This window comes from Thamnophis sirtalis, unplaced genomic scaffold (genome assembly GCF_051295495.1).
Source record: "Thamnophis sirtalis isolate CommonGarterSnake01/CBP01778 unplaced genomic scaffold, rThaSir2_p1.2 scaffold_1, whole genome shotgun sequence".
Classification (NCBI taxonomy): Eukaryota; Metazoa; Chordata; class Lepidosauria; order Squamata; family Natricidae; genus Thamnophis; species Thamnophis sirtalis.
The window spans coordinates 36,660,739-36,681,402 of record NW_028261381.1 but is presented as its reverse complement, the minus strand read 5'-3'; the positions used below and the strand labels follow the sequence as shown (position 1 = coordinate 36,681,402).

Here is a 20,664-nt window from a genome sequence, read left to right as displayed (position 1 = left end):
AGCAGTTGCCAAAGTATTTCAGTACTTCCTATTATTCAGTACAGCATAACCATATAACAAAATGTCTAATATTCAAAAAAAAGCAAGGTGAAGATACAACTTTTTAAACTCGACAGACCTGGGATTGCAGAATAATTTTTTACTTTATTACATACATTTTAGTTCAGAAGGAATGACCAATATTTGATGTGTACATTTGTTCTGAGGATGGATCGTGGATTAAAATACTATTGTGTCATTAAGACATGCTAGGGGTTATGATTAGGGGCTGTAAACAGCTCAACAAGATAGAAGTTCCATTTTATATTAGCACATTCCAGAGACAGATTTAACAGTGATAAAATGCGAAAAAAAAGCCTATGAATTGCTTGACATTTTGATTTTCAGTACATCAGGTACAGGATGCAATATTTACAGTGTAATAAAGTTAAAGCCTTCAAGCAAATTTTTGTAGCAAAACCCAGAATTGAGACATAAAGGTAGACCAACTTCAGAACAAGGAAGGAAAAATAACAAGGAAAAAAAGGTGAAATATTTCTATTACTGAACCTATTCTTCACTAAATACTTTAAACACTACACTAAAAAATTCCAATTGCAAATAACAGCAGAGGTGGGTTTCTAAGTTCTAAGCCAGTTAAACTGACTTTCCAGATTCCAAATTATAAATGGTTCTTAGATAGATTGGCACTGGTAGGAGCAATGGCGCGTGCCACACACACACACAAAGCCAAGGTGAACGTATTTCTTTAATCTACTATTATTGTCTTGTTTATGCAGGATGCATGGAATAAAAACACACATGCACAAATTAATTTCCAAAATGTAACATTTCGTACAAATTAAAGAATAGGTAATTGACCGTAATTGTATTCTCTTCCCAAACATTTTCAGTGGACATATGGTTAAGTAATACGCCACACAGTGAGGGACTTTGTATTATCATACGAAGTTCTGAGGTTTGTGATCGTTGGTGGTATTACAAAGGAAACTAAGGTGGTTTATATTCTGTAATTTGGAAGGAACTTTCAAACCACAAGTGAAACCTTCTATGTGTTATAAATGTGTTATGTGTTAAATAGGATGCACACATCACTGAGCAAACCACAACACAACTCAGGGGACTTCCCCCAACTCAGTGATGAAGGTTTTATCGCTGTTTTATCTGAAGATGGATTAAAATTTCAATATTAAAAATAACTAGGAGAGCCAGTTTGGTGTAGCGCTTAACAGCAACAGGTTGAAAAACAGGAAACATACAGTTCTAGTCCTGCCTTAGGTACGGAACCCGTTGAGTAACCTTGGACCCTACATCGGAAATAAATCGGAAGAAGAACCCTACCCAGGGAAACAATATCCCTGCAATTCTGGACACACAGAAACTAACAGAACATGTCCTTCTCCAGGGCCTGTATTACAGGGACATTTAGAGTAGAGTAGAGTAGAGTAGAGTAGAGTAGAGTAGAGTAGAGTAGAGTAGAGTAGAGTAGAGTAGAGTAGAGTAGAGTAGAGTAGAGTAGAGTAGAGAGTGGAGAGGAGAGGAGAGAAGAGAAGAGAAGAGAAGAGAAGAGAAGAGAAGAGAAGAGAAGAGAAGAGAAGAGAAGAGAAAAGAGAAAGAGAGATTTTGGAAATGTGGTTGTATTCCAAGAATAGGAATAGAAATAGGACTGCCATGCCCAAATTCCTAATATTTGAAATCTTGTGACATTTGCAAATGTGAATAAACATTATATTTAAATTACCTTAACTGCAATAAATGTATAGCATTTTATGTTTGCATTTTAAAAAGTTCTGAAACTTGTTTTGAACCAGTCCTGACAAGTCTAAATATATACAAGTAATATCATCCTACATTAATTTCAATCCTTCTCTTCTTTTTTACAGACTTTTCTCCCAGAGATATTCTTTAGTCCTGCAACCCTTTTCCTCCACATACCTCACTATCCACAGCTTCTAAAAGTCTTTCAATGTATGTCAATACTTTGGAGGCAAGCATATTATACAGTATATATATATTTAAAAACCACCCACTAACAATAGATTATATTCTGTTTTCACAAGGTCAGTTAGGAACATTATTTTGTCACAGGAGAAAAGGGATTTTTTAAAAATGATACATAAATATACAGATACCCAAAGCAAATGCAAGTGTCAAGATGATATATGTTATGGTGACAGCACAATACAATCTTTCTGTTACCTATTTGCACCTCAGTGTCTGACCAAATACATAAATTGCGATTTACTTTTCATGGTGCATATTTTGTAATATACTCCCATCCCACAATGCCTATGGAAATCACAATTAAGTCTCATTGTTGCAGTGCGAACCACTGTTTGATTATTGGTTATTTTTTTGGTCAAATATATATTTGTGTTGCAGCTTCCATGAAAGATTGTCAAAAGCCTTTTGAATTAAAATTAATTTTCGGATGCACTATCTCTGAAATACTGTACTGTGTGTTGTATGATAAAACATGAACGTGCCAGGAAAAGGAAAAATCAATTGAAAATAATTAGTATTTTATGTGGTTGCATCTTTAAGGTCAGGACATCAACCACTGTTCAGTGTGGATACTTACTTCACACTGTTGGAAGAAATATCCATCTGGTTCAGTTCCAAGTGGGGAGAAAGACATTGGAAACATGGTGGCTGATTGGAAAGATGGTTTATTGATGGACAGGCCACATGGGTTTAAGGTCCTGGGCAGCTGAACACATGGAGAGAGAGAGAGAGAGAGGTATTTATACCCTCTCTTGGGCCTTGCCCATGGGCTTCATGTTCCTGTGCAAGAAATGATTCTGTCAGACTCCCAGGGGGTATGCAGGAGTCATAGGAAGGTTGTTGGAGATAAAGTTTGGTTGAACCTTGCTGGGTGATGCAATGAAGGCGCTTGGTTGTGCCATGTGGTGAGCTCTGCTGATAATCCTATCATGTCCTGGAGGATCATATCTGAATCCAATCATCCTGGAGCTGAGGTCTTTTATTTTGTAGATAGGCTGGCCCAGTCCTCAATGGGCACCAAATATCTGCTGGAAGCAGGGAGCTGCTCTTTGTCTTTAAAAACATGTTTCTTCTTTTCTCATCCAGGGAAATATAATATTCTGCCTTTTTAATATTTTCTAGAATATTTCATTCATCTAGGAGACGAGTGGGTGCTAACTTTCTACAACACTAACACATGCAAAGTAGTTTAAAGGAATTATGTAAAATGGCTATTCCAACTTATTTTATTATTTGCATTATTCACCTAATGAATAACTCATATTACTTAGAAAGTTTCAGTAATGTTTCCATATGCCTTAATATAAAGTTCTCAAAAGTACTGTTGTGACTAATATGAACCAAAACATTTCCAGAATATTTATTGCATCTGCAGCAAAGTGCAGAAGTAATGAGCTTTTCATTTGTCATTATTTAGCCATCGAAAAGGCCATCGTCATTTTTCAAGTAATGGTCTCAAAAACAAAAGGTCCCATAAAGACTCATAAACTTTCAACACAAGTACAAACTTGAAGAGACATAAAATTTAAAGTAACTTGCCCTGCTATTGAGGAAGATAATTTGGGGTTCACATTTCAAATTCAGGAAACCTTGTATTTTCTGTCACATCTTGTTTGGAATAGATCTCAGTCCATTGTCACAACAACATTATAATCATAGGTATTCACAGAGGTAATACTAATGTAAAAGTGGTTAGAAATATTGACTGTATATTGGTTAATTTTTTTTCTTAAGAGCACTTGTAAAATGATTTGAGAATGCCATGTGCCAAAAGGGAAATTTGTTTATAAAAAGACTGTAGGATTATAAATTTAGCTCCACCTTAAGATTGTATAACATCTCAGGCCTCTTTATATTCAGAATGAAAACTTCTGTCCTGGGATTTATTTCTATTTATTGAGGTTTACTCCATAATGTAATAACCTGATATGAAGATATAGATATAAGATCAACAATCACACAGAATACTGAAAAAGAAATTAAGAGAGTCCTTCTTTTAAAAGGTAGGACATTACAAATCAGACAAACTAATCTCGTTCTGTAACTTCATTTTTTCCTGCTTTTCTTGATTAATTTTTTTTGTTGCTGCTGAAAAAAATCAATTTAATAATGATCGAGTTTATGGTTATTAGGGGAAAAGGTATCATTTTTGTCTTAGTTCAAATCATAAAAAAATAGATTTAACACATGTAACAATGGGAAGGAAACATTCTGATCCTTAATCATATAAGGAAGTTAATGAACAGATTCTGACTTTTCAAATGAGAGGCTATTAGAGCGAACTCTGTTTTGTACTTGTTAATTATATACCAAATGCAAACAGATGTTTGATCACAGCTTATCATCTTTTTAAAACACCTGAAACGGTTTTCTAAACAGTGTTATTGAACTTCTGTAGCAGAAAGTTGCCGTCCAATCGTATCAACTCTTAGGGTTGAACACAATTATTCTAATTGAATAGGCATACTATCAAACAATGGCCTACAGGATATATTTTAGTCTCGATGAGTTAAAAAACCACTCATGAAATTATGCTCTTATGGCCTACTAAAAAGTGTAACATAAATTTTAACACTTTTCAAAACTATAAACTTAGTTTTATTTATGAAAGTTGCACAATAATTATATAAAATTCTGATAGGATACAGGTTAAGGAAGAATAGTAATCTGTAACAGGTCACTTGGGACACTCATTCATATTGTAACACTTGCATTAATAAACCCAGAATATTCTGAAGTTAAGGATTTCTGAAACTTTCCTCTTGCAAGCAGATCTAAGCGCCTAATAGTAGTTCTGGCTACATCCAAAATTGGTATATCTGCTATCCATTCATATTGTAATCTCAAGATTTTAAAAACACTGAGTATCCCCAACATCATCAGCCACGGCAAAATAAAAAACTCTGCTGGAAACTAAAACAAACATCTCCAAATCGGGATCCTGTCAGCAGGCAGCGTTTTTGATGCAGACATGTATTTCATAGTTCAAATAATGTTAGCAGACAAGCATGTTTTCCCCTCCAATTAACTGAGCCAAATGAAGTAGCATCCAACGACCCAACTGTTCTCTTATCTCTGGGTTGGAAAGACAACCAGCCCTGAGATTGGGAGGACTTCTCTCAAGAATTAAAAAAAACCCTCACAATTCCCAAAGAAACTCAAAGCGATGTACTTCTAAGGAAGTGATCCCAAAGGTGCTTTTTCTTTCTTTCTTCAAGAAGCTTCTTAGATTAGAAGCTATAAGGGTTTTGGTGTTTTTTTTAAACCAAGAAAGTCCAATTATCTTTTGGGGGGGGGGAAGCACCTTTTGAGACAACCACGACCTGGATGGTTGAGAATCCCAACGACGGAGTAAGGAAGCCCGAGGAGTAATTTCCCCCCTTCACCAAATTCCCCCCAGCAAGACTAAAAATGCATACCTATCATTTGCATGTCTGTGTGCATAAACACATATGTACACAGACACGCATTCATGCGCATGTGTATCTATGAGTGCGCGCGTATTCATACCCCCCCCCCCCCACATATCCCTTTTAAGAGCGTCCGCTCTGCTCTTAAGGCAGGTTTGTTGCTGTGACGGGAAAGATCCAAAGGATTTTCAATCACGTTTTTTGCATTGCGAAGAAAACCGAGCGGCTCAGCTACGTGCTCAACACCAACACCCCCCTCCCCAGCCCCACGCCCTCCACACCTGGAACGTCGCACAGGCGGGAGAATCGCGTCCCCTAAACCCCGCGAGGCGCGGGAAAGGCGGGAGCGAAGCTCCACCCACCCTTCGGCCCCCTCCTCGTTCCAAATGGCTTAGAGCGGCCTGCCAATCAAGAGAAATTATCCGCCCACAAACGCGCGCACGCCCCCGTGTGTGGAAGGGGCAGCGGTTAAGATTAGTGGACTGGGGTGGAGGGAGGGAGAAGGAGCGAGTCCACGCGTGCGCTAGGAGAGAGCTGTTGGGGGGGGGGGGCAGATTAAAAAAAAAGAGGGGGGAGGTGGAGAAGAAACAAAAACAATCGCTCGAGCGCCGCCATCTTGGCTCGCTTCTCTCCACCACGCAAGTGAATGGGTAGCTATGAAATTACCACAGGGGAGCGGCAAGGTACGGAGGGCTACTCAGCGCTACCAGCTGGGCCTGTGCGACGATAAAAGCGGCGCTTTCCCTTCCCTTCTGTTCGCCTCCGGTTTCCGCCTCCTCGAGGGAAGAAAATCTCGGCAGGGCCCTTCCTCTTTCTCGCCGTCGGCTCTTCAACTTCGCTACGCAGAGCTCAAAGTTGGGCTTAGCTGCCTTTTCGCCGACGCCTCCGCCAGGCAGGAGACCGAAGGGTTGGATCTCGGAGCCTCGGGCTTTTCGCAGTCTGGGAGGAAGAGTTAGGAGGAGGAGAAGAAAGGCGAGGGGCTCCTCGATCGCCTGCCTTCCCTCCCTCCGTTGTTCTCGCTGCACGGGCTGCTCTGGTCTAAACTGCATAGGAGGCACAACGAGGGGAGAGGGAAAAGGCGAGCGAGGATTGACCGGGCTCCGTGCCCTTACCCGCCCCATTCTCATCCACTCGCTGCGGGCGTGAAGAAAGGGGGGGAGGAGGAAGAGGAGAAGAAGGAAAAAAGGAGGAGAAGCAAACAAAAACCAAGTTGGACCGCGGACGAAGAAAAAAAAACCCGCCTGCCTCCAAACCGGTGGTGGTGGGGAGGAGGGGTAAACCTTGGTGGTAAACGGTGAGCCGGTGAAGGTTGAGAACGGAGAGAGGGCCCGCCGACAAACGCCTCGACGAGCTCGAAGAGGGTTTTGTTGCTCGAGGAGAAAAGATCTTATTAAACCCGCCAGTTTGGTCGCTGCAAAAAGACCGATATATACACTCCGGGCTTCTTAGAGCATCGCTTCACCTACTTTTAATTGAGACGTTTTATGCTTAACTGCTTCAGGAAGCCTCTCGAGTCTTTAATAGATTTTTTTAAGAGCGGGGGGGGGGGGGCGGGAGATCACCATTTAAGATCTTGAAAGAGCATCTCCCTCCTTCCTTCCCTCATTTTCGTGCGATTTCAAATACCAAATACAAAGGCGGTTTTTAAGTGTAGTCTGGGCACTTGGATGGGGGAGTTCTTGTAAGAGTTGGGGAGAAGCCTGAAATTTGTCGGGCAAATGAGAAGAAGATCGTGAAAACAAACGGATGGAATAAACAAGGGGAAGCATTTTCCTGGTTTCTAGATAAGGACTCTCCATTTCTTCCTTACTTGTGTGATTTTTACAGAGGACTGATTTACCTCTTATTTCTGCTCTTGTTTGCTCTCAGCATTTGTTAATAGGAAACACCAGTGTTTTACAAATTGGTTTCCTATTGGTTGTTACATCGAAGGCATATTTATTTTGACACTTGAAACGAAGACGAAACTGTTTCTCATCCAGATACTACATCGTGTAAAAGCAGTGTGAAGACAAGAGTATTGTTTACTAATATTTGTGCGCCTTGCCTGTTCCCAGGACACATGGGAAATACGATTTGACACTGAAGAAAATATATTGTGCTTCAGGACAATTAATAGTTTTAACATTCAGCTACTTCACTGTTGATGTTCATCTTTTAACCTGGATGGTTAACATCCTCTTATGAATTGGATTTTTTGCCATTATTAGAACAGAAGCCAAATGATGTGTTTCCGAATGTACTGGAGGGTCTATTGAATAAGAACTAGACTATATTACAGAAGCTGGATTTCATTTTTATGGATTTTCCAAATACATTATCACTCTGAGGAAGTGGCAGACGGATTTTCGTATTTATAAGACCTCAGAAGCTGGATATAGTATTTTTCCCTATTGATACTAACAATTTGGAAAATGGGAGCTGCTACAAAGCTGGTGTTTGCTGTTTTTCTTATATCTTGTTCTTCAGGCAAGTATATGCTTTTTTCACTATTGATTCATAATATAACTAGATTCAAATGCAGATTTACATTTTTCAGACTGCTTTCAACAAAGTAATTATTGCCTCTTAATATTGGGGAAAGTAATGAACCCTGAATTGTGCAGCAGAAAATCTGCATTTTAAATAAATTTGTAGTTTCCGGAAGTACTTTCCTGGATAGCAACTAGTTGTTAGACTTACTGTTTTCTGGGCAAAGCTATTCAAGGATGTAATCACCTGGGTTGTCTCTTCATTATTTAGAATGTAATATATGATCTGTTTTTATTTTATTTCCAGAACAGTTCTGAGTTTTAATAGAAAATTATTAATGAACTGATATACATAGTTATGATTTCTTATTACATATCTGCTAGTGAGATCCCTGTGTAAGATTCTGCTGAATGGTACACTTCTCTTGTGGTTATTAAATGGATGCAGTCTAGTCTTGTGTCTGTAATCTTATTGATCTGTTCTGTGTGGGCTGACTGCTGTGAAATGGCGATTGAACAGGCTGAAGTTTGCTTAAAAGAGAAAAAATGACTAATCTTGGTTTTGGGTAATTATGACAAAGTTATAGTGGATTTTAAATAAGTGATATTAATAACTGTGATGGTAGTAAAGTTGCAACTCTCTGATAGTAGTAAATGTGTAACCATTTTAGCTTTTTGGTAAGATACAGTAGGTAGGATACAGTACTATATTTAGATTCTTCAGTTGTTTTTGACAATAAGATTTGAAGTTTTCCTATGTACTTTGTTTATATTTATATTTTATTAATTTCACTCAAGATCTACTCTTATTTTTTAACGTTTGATAAAGAGGCAGGACAAGTCAATTAGGAATTTTAAATTGTTTTTAAAAGTTTGATAGCAAAAAACAATTATCAGAGAGATATACTTAAAGATAATGAGAAATATAGCTTATTAGTTTTTAAAACTCATGGAAACCCATACATTTGCAGAAACAATGCAATATGTACATATTAACTTTAGTATAAAGTTAGTGATGATAAAGTTGCAGGGAGTAAATAAGACTTCAATACATATTCAGTAAGCTTGGTCTACATGTCCCAGATCTCTTCCAAGAAAACTGAAATTTGATTACATCCTTGCTGTTTTATTTTATTTTTTTATTTTTTTGCAGTAATTAAAATTGAAAAGTTCTGTAGAGAGTACTTTTTAAGTGAGTTGCTAGAATGGTCTCTATTTTCTCTGGTATTTGCTTTCTAGAATTTCTCTTTCCATGTTGATTGTGTTGCTGTAAAATGGAGTTGTATAAATACAAAGAAAAACATCTTGCACTGGTATTCTAAGTTTTAAGTAGTGATGGAGAGCCACAATAATTAATTTCAAATATTATACTAAACTGGGATTTTAACATGAATTTAACACATTCCCAAGTCAAAAACAAATAACATGGTTTAGAAAGTTAAAAGATCTAGTAAATAAAGTTTACTTTTGAGTAAATATAATTTTTTAAAAATCTAAATTTTGAACTTGAAAAATCACTAAAATTATCATTGTAAATCATATTTTTAAAATAAATGTAACAATAATTTTTGCAGTATTCAAAAAAATGACTGAAAACATGCATATATTGAGAAACCATGAAAAAATATAAATGCTCATTTGCAGTAGGAAAATGAATAAGGGGAAAATAGTGAGAGTGGTGACAATAGAGTAACAATAGTGCATTATGTAATTAGCTTTAACTTCAGAAGGTTTAATTTGGCAAAATACCTGTATCTAAATAATATCAACTGTAGAATTGTTTCTTATAAAATGTTATAATTGTTTGTTGGCTTGAAATATATAAGAATAAAACTTCACAAAATTCCAAAGGCAACATAATCACTCTTACAACCTAGGCCTTGTTCTGTTTTTCAGAATATCAAAGATAAAAGCTTCTAACAGCTTCTTTCCATATAATTTCTTAGACACTAAATTGTTTTGGCAGATAATCTATTTACATTTCACCAAAGTTAGAGAAACTTTTCTAAGAATGTCTTGTATATAAATGAAAAATCTTATAAGAAAACCAATTGCTTCTTGCAGTATATTGTTTAGTCTTGATATGATATAGTGGGTAAAGAATGTGCTGTTGCTACAGAAACAGTAGTTGGGTATATGAATTCATATAATGTTTCAATCCAGTCAAACTGATCAATCTAAGAAAAAAGCAGATGGAATTATTTTTTTCCTCCTTGGAATGTTTATTAAAGCTATTTGTGTACTTTGTCAGTAATTAAGATTTATATCAGTAGCCCTAGAGCATAGGTTACTTGGCTATAATTGTTGTGATTTTAAAGATATGTCTAATATTGCAAGTTATTAATTGTAGGATACAACATACAACTTGAATTTGATGAACATAAAGACTGTCAAATCCATATCACATTGAACTATTTATATGCATTTAGGAAGAATAAATAGTATATTTGTATTATCCTTTTTTATTATCCTTTTTCTGTTTTTATCCTAAACAACTGATATATAAAGTATTGTGATACATTTAAGATTTTTCAATTATGAACTAACAATACATGATTTCTATGTGATGCTGATTTGATTTCCCCCATGAATACTTTCAATGTTTTGATGTCAAAATGCTCATTTTAATGAAAATGAAATATGTTTAATAATAAAATGATTATGACTGTAATTGGAATAGCTTCTCCTTTGCTGTGTCTATCAGTATATTGATTGGATTTTAAGGGGGAGGTAAGATTTATGTAACTGTTATTAAATTTGATCTTTTTTGAAAGCTATGATTTTACATTTAATGCTAGATTTGGGATCCAGACATTTTTAATTGTTTAAGTAATGAATATTACTATCACTGAAACAACTATTATTAAATAATTTGCATTGAAACATGTTTTAATTGAAATATTTTATATGATAAGAGTTATTTGCTGCCAAATTACTTCCTTAAGTCCTTTCAGACCCCAATTACAATATCATGATTTTGGAGAAACTAATGATTTTGGAGATTAAAATAATGAACTAATCTTGGAGACAGGAAGTATAAGATTATCACAGAATTTGCCTCATCTATTGGTTCAACTATATACCTAGTCATGAAATGTGTTTTTTTTAATAAGAAAGGTAGCTTTATATTCTCTTAGGTTGGACATTGTGAATAGCTGTTACAGTCCTGATACTGTTGAGATGCAGTTGAGTTGCACAAGATGTTTGTTTCCTCAGATACATCTTCCCTAAAAACTGCTAGGTAGCATTCAATTGTTTTGAGAATAAGTCTGTAAGATTTTAATAGTTTGAATTAGCTACACATTTCCTTGTGAGCTTTACATTTTATAGAGTTATGACAGTCATTTTTAAAAAAAATTGTGGGGGAAACAGCATGATAGAGCATGCTATATACACTATATTGCCAAAAGTATTCGCTCACAACTGAGTCTGATTATGTGGATGGGTGAACGAATACTTTTGGCAATATAGTGTATGTGGCATATGACAAAAAAACCCACAATTATTTGACATTAAGTCATGATGGATTTGGATAATATTAATAGTATTGAAGCATCAATACTATTTTATTTACTAAATACTATATCAAATAACTACCAATACTAATCTTGATCTCAAACTATTCTACAATCCTTGTAGATTTTATGAAACATCTTATTTCTTGCACTCTGGACTATTCAGTTGCAAACTTTTTAGTATAGTGTAATCATTCTTTCTTTTTTTCTTAACTGATTCCTGGGAAACATGGTGCTAGTAGGAGTTGTGAGAGCTCAGTTAAATAGGATTAAAATCTTTAGGCTTCAGTCTACAGCTGTGTGTGACACAGTACAACCTAGGGAGCTATTTGGATATTTTTTAATTCATGCAGATGCTGCAGTGGAATATTATGCTTTCCACTTCCTTGTGTGCCTGTTTGAGATCATTTGACATCATTAACTGTTAGAGTTGTACAGCACTTTGCATTCAGTCTCAAAAAAGTGCTTCAGAGTATATGGGAGCATGAATTTAACACTTGTTTTATTTCCTTGGCACAGCCTAATTACAGGTTGCAGTTAGGCACTAATCTGCACTCCCAAATTTCTTTTGGGAATTAAATCTGAAATGCTGCATGGTCTTAGTGATTATATTTGTGCTACTGGTAACTGCTAACTAAGAAATGTAGTATTATTGATTCAGAATGAATGCTTAAATATTGTTATAGGCTGGTTAAGAGTTAAGTATGAAATGATATTGTAGCTTCAGGTCTTATTAGATCAAACTGACAATCTAAACAGACTAAACTGGTTTTCCTTTATTCTTTATCCACAAGTATTACTTGCACTAGAAGGCCTTAACATTGTTGCATTTGATAGCATGCTTCTAGGATGCTGTCTTGTAGTGGGGATGTTGGACAGTGTTCTTGAGGGTTTGGTTCCTCTTGTCGAGGTAGATTGTAGAAGACAGTATTGAGACAGAGGCTTTATTTTAATATATTTAGTTTATAACTTCTTTAACATTTTATCTTGTACCTTGCCTTGGGACGGCCTTATATGCAAGCTACAGTGGTAAACTGTGAGGTTCTTAAAGAATTAAGTTCAAATACTCCGTGCGGTTAGCTTTGGTTTTTATGCAAATTAAGATAGTGTGCTGCTATTGAAATAGATAGTTTTCTTAAAATTGTAACTAAAACAGAAAATTAAAACAAAACTGCATATTTATCTATATTATGGGTTTCAGCATATGGTAGTAATTTTGAGGTAATGCAGAATAAGTGGGCTATTGTACATTCACAAACATGGTGGAATGTCACAATATCCTTAACAATTCATTCTGCAGACTCTGGATGAAATACGGAGGTACTCCTATTTAGGGTTGTATTAATGTTTTAAATAAATAAATCAGACTATCAATTCCAGTTTAGGAAAGAAAAGTTCCCTATCTCTAATCCTTAGTGATGTTGGCACTTAAAAGGACAAACATTTTGACAGTTTTGGCAACAAAATTCAATCCAGAAATAGGCTACCCCATATCCAGTCTCTTAAATCCAAATACATAATTAGAAGAGTTGTGACAAATGGTGCAGAACAAGTTAATTTATGCTAAATTCACAGATCGCTTACATTTAGATAGGTCTAGATCGCTTAAATACAAGGAACAAGCAGATTTGCTGTAGTAACATTATATAGACTTTAAATTTCTTATAACTGTCTTCCTCTGCCATTCATTATAGAGCTCTGATTTTTTTTCATGTTTCTGAACAAGGCTGAAAAATAGTTGTGGATGCATTGTAAATGGACTTCTTAAAGCTTAACATCTTTTTTGGTTTCATAAGCATTTTTTAAAAAGTGGCATGCTTTACTGAATATCAAAGAGATATGTTACTTGTAAGACAGCCAAAACTCTTCTGAATTATTTTCAAAGTATGTACAGCTCCAAAACTTAATGCAAAATTGAAGGCTTATGAACCAAGAAGAGAGTTCTTAAAACAACATGCCCTTATTATCTTCTATGTGTCCACCCTCGTATAAATACAACTGCTAAAGTTTTGATCTAGGACCATAATAAAGTACTTTACTTGCTAATACCTTGTTTGGTCTTAGCAGTAGTTATACTGCTATGGGAATAAATCTCATTGAGGGAAATATTCTTTATATACTGTAAATTAATGATTAATTAATACTTCTGTATAAACCTAGTAGCGTATACAAAGTGAGTTAAACCAAGGCATTGTAAATAACTGAAATAATGATTAAACTAATTGGTGTACAAATTCTTAGTCATGCAAGACTGCCTGTTGTGTCATGCACTGACATGAAAATATATTTGTATTATTGAACAACATATTTTATGTTTGCAGATAACATAGTTATTTAATATTGTATTATATTTACAATGTCACCATCAATAACATTTTTGCCCTTTGTTTTATTTTAGAAAACAAAATTTAAATCAATTCTTTAATTTGTGTGTTTTAAGTTTTGCTAGAAATTTATAGTTTTTTTATAATACCAAATATGAGATTTTAAAAAAATAGCTGTCCAATCATTCTGCACCTGCAGTTTAGAAAATAGTTTGAAGAAAACATGCACTCATTTCGTACAGTTTTTGTTCTGCAAAACCTCTTGCACATTGGACATATTAGTGAACATAGTAATATGAACCTTGAAAGAATAGAAAACAAAAACAGGTTTAAACCTGTTGTATTTTTAGAAGTTTAAAAAATTGGCATGATCTCAGAACTGAATCTTTTTTGATAAATGGCTGTGTACTCTGTTCTAAAGTATTATGAGCATAGACTATAACATAGTTGAATTATATTTAGGAATTTCAAATAAGCCCAATTCTTATAGGCCTATTCTAGTTTTCTAACTATAAGTATAATCTTTATTGTCATTGTACTTAGCTACAACAAAATTGGTTGTGAAATTGGTATGAAAGCTAATTGTTCACATTAAAATTTACTGTACAAATAAGGTACAATAGAATAACATGATAGATTAGATATGAAGTAGATGACATGGGTAAAATTTGTTTCATAAATCATATACACCTTCCTGGTCTGTGTCCATCATTTTCTAACAATTTTTCATAGTAGATTGCCTCAGGATGAAAAATAAAAAGTTATGAACTACAGATTTGGCTGCACAATATCTAGAATGCCATCATTTCTTATTTTTAATTAGATTTTTTAAGTAACTCAATGTGGCAAATATACATAATATCCCTTCTTCCTATATACCCACAGCACACAGCAGCAACCCGATGAGATGGGTTGGGGTGATAGAGTGACTGCCCTAAGTCATCAAGTTAGCTTTCATACATAAGGTGGGGACTAACTCATAGTCTGTGTTATTCTAGGCCAGCTCCTTAATCACTTACACCAAACACACACTATTTTCAAATATATTAGCTGATAAATAATCCGCAAACCTCCAGACAGCATTGCTGGATAGAGGGGCTGTTGTCAGAGGTTTTGGATAGATTGATTTAAAGTCAATCCTGAATGGATCCATCATGAACTACAGCAGTTGAAGAATCAAGTTTCCCATTGGTAGTTAAAAATGAAACTTTATTTTCCATTTTTTTTTAAAAAAAATCTAACTGAAAATAGTTTACTGTATTGATGGCTAATAGTTTAACTTGCAAATTACAACTCATATAACAGTGATGGCTAATGTTTTCCAGACCGAGTGCCCAAAGCGTGCATGCATCTGAACCCCCCCCAAAAGGCAATGTGCACATAGCCTCTGCACATGCCCCCGCACATGCATTCACGGGCCCCTGCATGTGTGTCCTCCCCCTGTGCCCCGCCCCTGCGCCCCCACATGCATCCCACCCCTCACACATGCGCACACGTCCCCTGCATGCGCCCCGCACATGCAGAGCAGAGACCCAGTGGCCAGAGGGAGGCGCATGCATGCACAGCGGGGCGCAGGAGGATGGTTTGCATGCCCACAGAGGGTGCTGCATGTCACAGAGGGCGCACACTTGCCATAGGTTCACCATCACTAGTATAGGCAGTCCCCTCTGTCTTTCTCCTCCTGCTCCTTTGACCTTCAATCAATGTAACCACTAAAGGCAGGCTAAAGCACTGAGATTCTGAGCCTGGGTGAGGGTAAGACAAATAGGAAGAAAAAAAATCATACTTCAAACAGTGAAAAGTAAATGGCTGAGAATTAACACAGACCTCTCAAATTCCAAACTGATGCAAAAAATGTACACAAGATGCCACAGTCTGTATTCATCACAAAGACATACAGCTTTTAAAGGAACACACATAATTTCCAACTCTTTTCTCTGCAACTCAATAGTTTAACCTAGCATTTTGTTTTTATGCACAGAAATACATTGGTGCCTTAATGCTGACAATTTAACAAAAACATCTCCCTGCTATCTTGCATGCAGTCTATCAAAACCCTATAGAGATTCAGGAATTATTCCTCCTTACTTCTCAGCTGGGAGAAAGAAATGGTACATGTGGAATCCAATTGAATCGTTTGACAAGGAGACAGATAAGCAAAAAAAAATGTTATATTATTTAGATATTCATAAATAAACAAAAACTGCTTATTCTGATTGTAATGACATGGTAGTAGTATTTGTCTGGTTACCAAATCTGTTATTAGCTTTGATAGCTTTAAATTACAGCTTTGCAGTGATTGCCTTAATTGCAAATGTCAGTGGTAAATTCTCAGAAAGAAAGCTTCTATAGCTTATACATACATACATACATACATACATACATACATACATACATACATACATACACACACACGCGCACACACACACACACAAACTAAGCTGTGCATGTTTCAAAGTTCAATGCCTAATTAAAATGCATCATGGGTTTCATCAGAGTTCTGAAAAATGTTATATTTTTTTTGTACTCTTAATAGGGTTAATTTTGCTTCTTGGTCAAATTACAAGATTTCAAGACAGTGTTACTATTGGCTGAACTACAGGGATAAAGTTGTGCCCAACAATAGCAGGGCCCCAATTTTATTTTCTTCTCACATATACACATAGAAATATATATATATATATACACAACAATTAAACGTTCCCCACTTTGGTCAATTTTGTTTTCCATGATTATCCCAAACTTATGCCAGTTTGATTTATTAAAAAAAATCTTACACGTGTTGAATTGAGAGCTTTTGTAACATCCCAAGCCTGCAGGAATTTTTCTTTAGGTAAATCTGTACTGCAGGTATGAATTTGAGTGGGAACAATCCAGGTGCTCTTGTAGTGGTGTTCAGTCATTCCCAGTTTCGCTAGCTTTTAATGTTTTTAATTGTTTGCAGACCAGATGATATATATTATTTTTCAAGGCACAAAGGTGAGCTATAATTTTAATAATACTTTGCTATGCTGTTATGACTTCTGCAGTTTTTATCATATCATGTGATTTACATTGCACATTGCTCTGGGCACATTTAAGATGGCTGATGCTTTCTTATAGAGATTAAAAATAGAAGTTGAGGGTAATAGACAGCATTTTTAAAATGTATTATGAAGTTTAATCTAACTTGTCCAGATATATGTTTGTATATGAATGAGTGCCTCAGGACTGCATCTTCAAATTAAAGTTAACCCATGAGATATGGGAGAACCTCTTAATAGTGTCCCACTTTCAGGAGGATAGCTGAGGCTCACTGTTTTTCCATGATGACCTCAATCCTCAAGAATACAATCCACCCCAAAGAGTGGCACCATCTATAATAGTGTTCAGAAACTTGTTAAAACCAAGTTATTCTGGAGGGATTGGAGATGATCTGTGACATCATAGGGTAATATATGCTTTGTGACTTTAATTTAACTTAATTTTAATTCCAGGTTACTGTGGACATTTTATTGTTGCACTTTGTCATGAATCATCAAGAGTTATGAAATGTGGCAGGAGAAGCCTGTTCATCCTGTATGTTCAATTGGTGAATCGAGATTCTATCAAAAAGCAGAAGCATTTTAAAGCAACTGTTTCAAACAGCTTTCAACCATTTGTTTCTTTCCTCATGAGAACATAATTTATCCTTTTGCCTGAATTTGAAATTGATCAAATTACAAAAGTTTCAGAAGCTCAATTCAAGCCATAAGATCTTCATCCTCCTAATTTCAATCAAAGAAGCAACTATATATGATTGCATAAGTTTGATGTTATTGCTCTCATAATGTCACTGGAAGTTCAACATGGCATCTCATGGCAATAAACTCTCTGAGGATCTGAAAAAACAAATTGTTGCTCTACATAAAGATGGCCTAGGCTGTAAGAAGATTTCCAACACCCTGAACCTGAGCTGCCTCACGGTGGCCAAAACCATACAGCAGTTTAACAGGACAGGTTCCACTCTGAACAGGCCTCGCCATGGTCGACCAAAGAAGTTGAATGCCCGTCATATCCAGATGTTGGCTTTGGGAAATAGACACATGAGTGCTGCCAGCATTGCTGCAGAGGTTGAAGGGATGAGGGGGTATCAGCGCTCAGACCGCCTCAAATTGGTCTTGCAAGTCTATTATCCCACAAGAAAGCCCACAAATAGTTTGCGCCAGACAAGCAGACTTAGGACATGTATTTCTGGAACCATGTCCTGTGGTCCAATGAGACCAAGATAAACTTATTTGGTTCAGAAGGTGTCACATGAAAAGAAATACTTAAATATTTACAAAATGTGAGGGGGTGTACTTCTGTGATATACTGAGTGTCCTCTAAACAAACATTGTTTCATCCAAGTCAGTAAGCTCCTTTAGTAACCATTAGTTCTATGGAAAAATTTTGGCCATTTGTTTACTCTCCATATAAAGATTTGCTCCCTCTTAATAAATGGTTTGGGTTGTTTTTTTTTTTTTTTGCTTGAATAACTAAAAATCATATATGCAGAAAACCCCACACCACTTTGCAAAAAGGTAAAAGTATTTGTTCTCCCATAATTAAGGAATAGGTCTTCACCTCCATGCAAACTCAGAGTGTCTGAGTTTCAAGGCAACACTTGAAATGATTAAATTCCACATATTAGATCAGGGCCTCCCAACCTCTGAGCTGTTTGCAAGCTGGCAATCGCGTGCACATGCATCCCCACTTCTGTGAGCAGTGGGCAAGCATAGGCAAGCATTCGCCATTTGCTCATGGGGAACCATCTCCCTCTCCCCCACCTTGCCAGTCCACAAAGCCAGAAAATTGAGGATCTCTGTATTAGATTATTCTGTTACATTAAAACTGAAATGTATTGTCTTGGTGACTGAATTAAATAATGATAGAAAATTCTATAAATTCATCTATCTGGTTCTTTTCTACCTATGCATCTAATTGCAAAGATGGATTGAAATTTTATAAATAAAGATGCAGAACTAGTTTGTGTACCTTAAATTAGTTTATATTAGGATGAGCATTATTTGAGGGGATGGAGGTAGCAACCAGGCTTCCTGATCTTCTGGAAAAGCACAGGAAGCCATGGTAATATTTTAGGAAGAGATTGCCTAAAACTGTTTAGTCTGTTGGAAGGTAATTGGGAGTAGCCTCTTTGTCTACTCCAGTTTGTCTTTGTTAGATCATACATTTGTGGAGGTATATCTTTAGCCATAATTATTTCTTGTCTAAACACAGGATTGCAACTTAATCCAATTACATTCTGATATATTTGGTGCCCAGTCTTTAAAAAGTTGAAATCCTATGTGAGGAAGACAATCTGTCCTCATTCTATTTCCATTAAATTTTGTTTTATCTGAATACAGGATCATTGTAATGTTAATTTATTTCATAAAGTGTTGGTGCATGATATATACTCTTTAGTGCATTCAAGTAGATGGACAATTGCATGTAGTGGAAATAAAGTAGAATAAATTTGATATATTTTCATATTCTTCCCTCCCCCAAAGATGTATATTTAATTTTTTTCAGATTTATTATGTAGTATCAGCTTATTGTATACGGCATAGTTTAGAGAGCAATGGCTTATATATTGCCTTAAAAGGGCCTACTCCTTGGTAATGCTGATAGGGAAGAAAAGATTTTCTATGTACTTCCACTGCATCTGCTTAATGTCAGCTAGGAAAGATCTGTTGCTGGCTAGGGGCTTACTTTGAAAATTACTTTAATTGGTTATCCCTTGAAGAACACAAAAGCTTTGGTGATGATTACAATGATCAAGGATATGTTGCTTTGTATTTTACAGAGATGCTCAGGTTTTTGCCATAGTTTTGACCAAATCCTAAATGGATTTTACCATGATGTAGTTTTATACTAACAGTTTGCATAAGTTTCAGCGTTTACAGTTACAGAATACTGAAAACTTCTTGAAGAACTAAGACCTACTATATTAGTATATTTTTCTGAATGGGGTTTGTTAATTTCATAAAATAACTTTTGGATATCAGTTCCTGTTCCTTTTTCAAAAATGCTTGTTTATTGGTATCAGCCATGCAGATAAAACTTCCTTGTAATTTTTTTCTATATAACAGCTCTAAATGATGCCAGTTGATGCTTAACTTGAGTCCTGCTTCAAGTTTCAATTAGACACTTTCATACAGAGTTGCTATGGAGATTAGCAGTTTGCTCAATGTTGAAGAGGCAAGGAATGCCAATCCAAAGAGTCTCTGAAAAAGGGAGCTTGACTCAGTGATTTTGCTTTTAACCAGAGTACATAAAATATTGTTCAAAGCTTCAAAGGCCAGTCAGGATTGTCAGTCAGTCAGAGTGTCACAAGCAGAATCCACAGAAACGGGTCATGTAAGAACTAGACATCAGATAGTTGAGTCCAGCAAAGGAATTATGAGCTAGCACTGCCTTTTAAATTAGGCCATCCTTAGTCAAGAAATGTAGTCTCTTGTTTAGCAAAAAGCCTAATAGAACATCTTTGGTCTACTCACCAGATGAGGGGGCTTAGGCCGTACATCATTATCAGCTGACCATTCCTGCTCTTCTGGTGATGCCTGTGTCACTGTGCCAGGTGATTCTTAGTTTTGTCTCTCCTGAAGCTGACTTTCTGTTGGAGGAATTTTTCAGAGTCAATATTCTGAGTCATGACAACTTATATTCATTCCCCCACCACCACCAAAAAGTTTTAGATCACTTGTCTAGGTAGTTGACAGAAGTCAAGGTTGACTTGAAGTCATTATTATGGTCAGTTGCATAATTCAACCAGATGTTTAGCTTGTTTTTGGCATTTTTATCCACCTGTTTTGTTAGAATAACAACCTTTAATACAGCTTTGAAATTTCTTTTTAATAGGCTATCCATTTTAAAGTGTATTTTAATTTTAAAATAAAACCAGTCACCAGGGAGGTAGTAGGCTCCCCATTATTCTAAG

The 20,664-nt window shown here is 35.9% G+C and overlaps 1 protein-coding gene across 1 annotated transcript in view; it reads left to right on the top strand.

The window, feature by feature from the left end:
- The first annotated feature begins 6,001 nt into the window (after positions 1-6,001).
- The window catches only part of ACVR2A (activin A receptor type 2A), a 64,171-nt gene continuing 49,508 nt past the window's right edge, over positions 6,002-20,664 (top strand). The window contains exon 1 of the mRNA XM_087710702.1: positions 6,002-7,883. Within this exon, the coding sequence (XP_087566828.1) occupies positions 7,829-7,883 (55 nt within the window). The 5' untranslated portion in view covers positions 6,002-7,828. The remainder of the gene's footprint in view (positions 7,884-20,664) is intronic.